This window comes from Cebidichthys violaceus, unplaced genomic scaffold, assembly GCF_023349555.1.
Source record: "Cebidichthys violaceus isolate CVI_PGR_0920_01 unplaced genomic scaffold, fCebVio1.0.p SCAF_4, whole genome shotgun sequence".
Lineage (NCBI taxonomy): Eukaryota > Metazoa > Chordata > Actinopteri > Perciformes > Stichaeidae > Cebidichthys > Cebidichthys violaceus.
The window spans coordinates 17,261,134-17,267,679 of NW_027176594.1; the positions used below are offsets into that span (position 1 = coordinate 17,261,134).

The window sequence follows — 6,546 nt, forward strand, 5'->3', positions numbered from 1 at the left end:
TAATAGACACTAGAGTTAACATCTTGAGCGTGTTAGGAGGTCATGTTTAAGGAAAAATAACACTTTGGTTAAATTTAGGCAAAGATTGTGGTTCTGGGCAGCAGCAAACATGCAAGTCAGCAATGATTTTTTTCTATATTCAACCAACACCACAACCAAGTGCTTTCAGTGCCTAAACATAATTATAACTATTGCATTGCTATGAGCGGGTATTCTATAGTTGACAAATTGTCAGTGAAAGTTTTGCAAATATACTCAGTGGGCGAATATATAAATGACATAACTGGCATTTGACAGGGTCCATGCTGCTTGCGGCTTGATAGAGTACAATTCAATCTGTGTTACATAACAGTTCATATACAATACAATGATGTGTGTAATTACCTGTTTGATTCGTCCCCCCACTGCGCCCACGTCTTGGTCGCTCGTTCATATAATCTGCTATCTTCATTTGCTGCATCCTCCTGGTTTCCTTGATTTTTGGTGAGGAGTCAAAGTCAGAGCAGTCTAACCAGTAAACTGTGTCTTCCCTCTTTCGGTCAGTGTCTTTGTCAAGAGTGAGCTAATCAACCCACCTATTTAACAGATCCAGAGGAGGTCAAATAGAGGAAGAAACAGTTATGTTGAAAGGCATCATCTGATTCACATTTAAATCTGTTTCACTTGAATGACGTAAAAGTTATTAATAATGTTATGAATCAAAACCTTTGATACATGCCATTTCTTCATCTTCTCTGTACTTATGCAGTGTCATTTCTGAATACTGGAAAGGTCAATAGAAATGTAAACAATCTTCTTTGTTACTGCTGTGTTATTGTTTGTTTGCCAAAACAGTTATTAGATAATATATATAATATACAGTATATATATATATATATATATATATATATATATATATATATATATATATATATATACATATACAGTCACATAAAGGGAAACGGTATTGGACAACAAAATACCAACAAAAGCCATACTCTGTCAATGCATCAGAATTTAATTAAGTACAGCATACAAGTGTAATTGGCTTTCATCACATCACTCTCAGCACACTCTAGAAAGCTGTGTGTGCATGTTACTTAAATTTAAAAAAAATTAAATTATCAGTTTATGTGTGGGAAATGGTGGTTTTCCTGTTCATGTGTTGTTTATACATCTTGTTCCAGCTGATAAAGTTTACCTGAGAAAGCCACAGTATAGCTCAGATGAAACTGTCTTTATCGATCAGTAACAGTTGTGTGTGTTGGGTATGTGATGTTGTTTTGCTTTTCTCCCCTTCCTTTAGCACTGTGTTTGCCGGACATCTGATGCTGGAAATTAGTATTGAGAACTTCCTCTTTTTCTATATTTCCCAAATTCCAAATCTTGGTTATAATTTCTGACCACGGCAGGAGACAGATGGAGGGAAGGAAAAGCACTGGTTCAAAACCTGACAAAAGAGTTTCAGCTTCATCGAAGGAAACAATTTAATAGACATTTAGTCAAATATATTTTGCTCTGTCATGACACACTTCTGCTTTGTATTAGGAAACAGATTAGGTCTGAGCTGGCAGCAATGTTGAAAGTTTGGAATTGTCATCTCGAGCTCTACCAGTGATGACGTTTGGTGTTTCGACACTGCATATATTGTTGTGATTCTTGTTCTAAATGCCTCACAGGGGCCCAGATGTCACATCTACATAGGCAACATGAATTATTAGAGCACACCTCACTGTCTTTCCACGCAGATTTCAGATTTTACATTGGAATATCACTTCCACTTAATGACTAATATAATGTTTCATCAGATATTTTAATTTGCACATAAATCACACATTTCACTATGTATGATCTGTTGGTGATAATTTGAAGAGGGGAAGGTTTAAACTTCACACAAAGTTTGTCTTTAATTACATGCAATTATTCACAAACTGAACTGACTGCTCATGAAGTATCAGTAGTAGTAAAAAGTAATGTTTTCAGATGTAATAGTTGTGTAATATTTAAGAAACATGAAGGATAGAAAGACTGTTCTTCAAACAGTTCAGTTCATCTGTAAAAGTTAATTTATAACTAAAAAAACAAGAAATATGTTATAATTTATAATTTATATAATATAAAAAAGACACTAATTACTGTGTGGATTAAACCCTGTGGTAATTTTAAAGCCAAAGTTTGCTTCTCAAATAACTCAACACAGAGTCTAATGAATCTTTAATGTAAAACAAAGAAGTAAATCTTTTAAAAGAGTCCTCTTTGAAGTGTTGCAGATAATTCAATTCTGGTTTGAGCAGCAATCGAAGAACAAAGAAGTTGTTTAAGTCGAGGAAAAATGAGGAAGAACAATGACGTGTCGCAATAAACAAAAATGTAAAAGAAGAAGTGGATTACATCTCAGTGTGGTTTTAAGAAAAACCTGTTCTCTATTCAGCATTGTCCCTCTCCAGTCATCTGGTAAACATGGCCAGGTTTATCCATAAAGAGCAATCTGAGATCACTATGGACTATGTGAATCTACCTGAGGCCAGGAGTGACTCCCAACAGGATGGTGGAGGGACTTCTGCAGTGTCTGGTGAGACAGAAAACATTTTAGTAATGTGGATAAAGAGTTTAATGGATCATTCAGAATTTCAAGAACATTTCAGTGTGGAAAAGCTGAGGAAGAATCCATTTCTCTATATTTTTAAGTTCACATGTGAAAATGTATACAAATACATACAGGCTGTGTTTTTGTTTGAACTTGTTTAATTGACACGGTTCACCTTGAAGTACATAATGGTTAATAGAGCGGCCTGATTATGGCCTGCGCACGTCCTCACATACAGTCCTCCCAAACTGCCAACAGAGCTAAAATTATCCAGATACAGGCACTTATGTTGTTTGCATGTCTGTCTGATTTCTGCACACAGGGAGAAAACTCTACAAACTGGTTGCTGTGAGCTTTGGACTCCTGTGTATCCTACAAGCTGCTCTCAACATTTCCCTGCGTCTCGCTCTCGGTGAGTCATTTTAAACTGTGTCCACTTTAACGCCAGGAAATCTGCTTGCCACCACAGTTGAATAATTGCATTGGCAAGATATAATACTTTCTCTGAGCGGTTTTATAAGTATGTTTTTGTCAAAATATCCATCTATAGATCAATAAATGATAACATAGCAATGCCTCATTATATTTCTGTGTCTGTGCTCTCAGGCTCCCTCACAGTTTCTCTCCAATTCAGTAATGTTCAGTTACACAAGTTCGGGGAAGTTTATGATCGGAAACTGTCATGGGGCTTATTACTTATAGATTAAGTAAGAAGAGGATGGGACTTTCCATTCATATTTTAGATTTTTTATTACACCCAAGTAACAACTAAGTAACAACTTTCAGCCTGTAAACTTCCTTATATTCCAGTATAGATTACACCACACACTGTCACAACCTGCCTTCTTGACAAAGTCTCCTTGAGCGAGATGCTGAACCACAAATTGGTCCTTGTGCATGTGTCTAAATTGTTGGTTTAATGGGATGTACACATGAATTCTCAAAGAAGTGTTTCTGCTCTTTTCAGTCACGGAAGCGAGATGCACAAACCTGACTGACGGGCTGGAGAGAGAACTTATTCACTTTGGTCAGTATGAGGATGAAACTCGTCATACCAACAATGAGAACTTGCATCTTGGGTCAAGCTGTGTATTACTTGTATTCTGTCTGATGAAAACACACAATACATGTTCTCAGTCCTAAACTGATTGATATGATGATCCACTGTTGTAAATAGGACTTTACAGTTATACTGGGGCTTTGTTTTATTGGGCAGACAAGCAAGTTGAAGGTTTGATCTGCCAAACTCCCACCAACACGTTGCAACTGGCCAATCAGAGCTCCACCTAGTGCTTTGTGGGTTATATTTAATTTATCGGCTTGTTTTTGCTTTAATTATCCATTAAAGACAGCTGTCTTTACATTTGAGGGATCACGAAATGGTAACTGTGAGAAGGGTTATACACTCAGTGACCACCAGTACAATAATGCAAGTGAATGCAGCAGCCCTGTCATAATGTCTATTTTCACCAAGCTCATGATGTTCAGTATTTGAGTCAATTATATGTTTATTTAAGTTTAAGATGTTTAAGATGATGTTGAGCTGATCAACTTTACATTGAGAGTTGCAAATTTGCATTATATATATATATATATATATATATATATATATATATATATATATATATATATATATATATATATATATATATATATATACTTAATATAAGAAACACCTCAGAATATAATGCGGTCCAGTACAACAGCAGTACCAACTACTGTGTGACCTCAGTGGTAAAACATGTAATTTAATTAATATCTCTACGACAGTGTCGACAAAAAACATTATAGGCATCATAGAAGTAGACTTTATAACATTGGATTGTGCAGGTATACCTTAGTGCAGACACATTGGTGAAGAAAAACAAATGCAATTTAAAATCTATTTTTGGTTGAAATTATTAGTCCAGGATTTACATACTATGGAAATATCATGGACATGGAATTATTGTTTTAGTTTTTAAAATTAAATTTTGATTATGTTCTTTTATACGTTGAGCTTTATTATGCATACATCAATACAAAATCACTTTTTTAAAAGTCAATTTCGTATAGTCGAATATGTTCACTTCTGTGGTATTAAGGTTGTCTTTGTTATTATCCATAACAGATCGCTATTTCCAAGAAGGCTGGTTCTATTTACGTCCCAGTTTCTATTACATTTCTTCTTCCAAGAAATCCTGGCAGGAAAGCAGAGATGACTGTCTTCAAAGAGGTGCAGACCTGGTGGTTATCAACAGCAAAGAAGAGCAGGTATTAATGCGTGAATGACTTTGAGGTTAAGAGAGACAATAATAAGAGAAAGAATGAAACGTGTAATAAATGTGACCCTACTATTGTGAGGTGGATTTAAATCAGCTCCATTTTTATTGTGATCACTGATTTTCTCTGTAATAAAACAAGGATTTCACAAGACAATTCCACAAGCTCACATGGATTGGACTGTTGGAGGGAGAAACCAATGTGACGTGGAAATGGGTGGATGGCACTCCGCTGACCAAAAGGTTCATACATTACTCTTGTATTCAAATGACTGCTGAAACTAAGAGCTTCTTTTAAATGTTTATGTTGGATTAATAAATCAAAGGAAACATTTTAATTTTGCAACTTAAACCTGGTCACATTCCAGCATCTTGCTGTCCACCAGATTCTTCTTGGGTTGTATTAAAATATTATTTGTTTTTTGTTTCAGCTACTGGGGCCCTGGGGAGCCAAATGATTTTGAAGGCAAAATTGAAGAATGTGTAGAAATAAAGTTCCATGAAATGGAGAACACCTGGAATGATGCATCATGTGGAGATCAAAACTTCTGGATCTGTGAAAAGATGATAGCTTTATAACTAACCGTATTAAACCCCATAAAGACGAAATACCTTGTGTTTAATCTGAATCTACAAACTCACATTTTACAATCCTGTGGCTTTGTGCTCACGAGTGAGTTGGATTTTAGATGGAGGAATGATGTAATGACTTATGAGGAAGGAAATGTGAGCTGGTCTCAACTTTTTTTCAGCACTCCAATGATGCAACGAAGCGTCAACCAATCATATCTTTTTGTTTCACCCAGTTCCGTTACGTCTAAAAAAAGACCTGTCACCCGGTTCACAGTGCTATTTAATGACACAACTACATCAATGAGGGCTTGAGCAACACTTCAATGCCGTCTCGCCGATATTGCAGCTGGTCACACTGTTTTGCTGCTTTTGTCGCTGGTGTGAGCATTGCGTTAGACCTCGATGAATCTCTCAGTGCATGTAAACATGACTTGCTTGTTTCCAAGAAAACCACAATTAAAGCACCCCATTAAAGGTTCCCTTTAATAACAGTACCTGCATACCTTATTTTGTGTCGGTGCTGCTGTATTTTGACTGAATCATTATAGTAGCTTATTTGTATGTAAATTGCCTGTAAAAAGTGAAAGCAATATATGGAACAACCTGAGCTGTTCCCATGTCTTTGTGGGGTCAATACCAATTGAGCTTGATGTATGTTGAACACCACCTGACCATCCAATGGATGACTAATTAATTTAGCAACATGTCCACGTGTAATAATAAACCTTTTGTCTTCTAATGTGAGTAAGATAATTCCCTGGCAAAAATCAAGGGCAGAAGAGGAATTCTAAAAAAAATCTATTGTAGCCTCTGGGACAATAAATGGCTTTTTTTGTTTTGCGACTGAAATTAATCAATAAGCTGTCATGGAATGATTCAGATGTGGTAACATCTACAAGAGTTTGGTAGAGTTTGGGCTTTTAATTAAAACAAAAATGCACTGACAGCCTTTATGAAACTATACTTCAACAGAGTTGACTTTTTTAACTTGGGTAACAGTTTACCTGGTTGTGTGGAAAAGTAGAAGATTATTTACCATTACATTATGGTGTGATGATGGACAAATATAATAATTAATGAAGTCAGTGCTGCAGCTGAATACTGGCCTTCTGACCATGTCTGTCTTTCAGTCTACAGAAAGATAGA

At 35.9% G+C, this 6,546-nt stretch overlaps 1 protein-coding gene across 1 annotated transcript; it reads left to right on the top strand.

Annotated features, from left to right (window-relative positions):
* The first annotated feature begins 2,410 nt into the window (after window positions 1-2,410).
* On the top strand, window positions 2,411-6,139 carry LOC137885271 (CD209 antigen-like protein A). The gene is made up of 6 exons (XM_068727470.1): window positions 2,411-2,551; window positions 2,889-2,978; window positions 3,534-3,593; window positions 4,677-4,819; window positions 4,970-5,070; window positions 5,259-6,139. The coding sequence occupies exons 1-6, from the start codon at window positions 2,440-2,442 to the stop codon at window positions 5,404-5,406; spliced, it is 654 nt and encodes a 217-aa protein (XP_068583571.1). The 5' UTR covers window positions 2,411-2,439; the 3' UTR covers window positions 5,407-6,139.
* Window positions 6,140-6,546: the final 407 nt, after the last annotated feature.

What these genes read in the sequence shown, in the direction of transcription:
- LOC137885271 (XM_068727470.1), top strand. Translation starts at nt 2,440, where the DNA reads ATGGCCAGGTTTATCCATAAAGAGCAATCTGAGATCACTATGGACTAT. An exon ending in TCAACAGCAAAGAAGAGCAG is followed by an intron (nt 4,820 to 4,969) that starts GTATTAATGCGT and finishes TAATAAAACAAG; the next exon opens with GATTTCACAAGACAATTCCA. An exon ending in GGCACTCCGCTGACCAAAAG is followed by an intron (nt 5,071 to 5,258) that starts GTTCATACATTA and finishes TTTTTGTTTCAG; the next exon opens with CTACTGGGGCCCTGGGGAGC.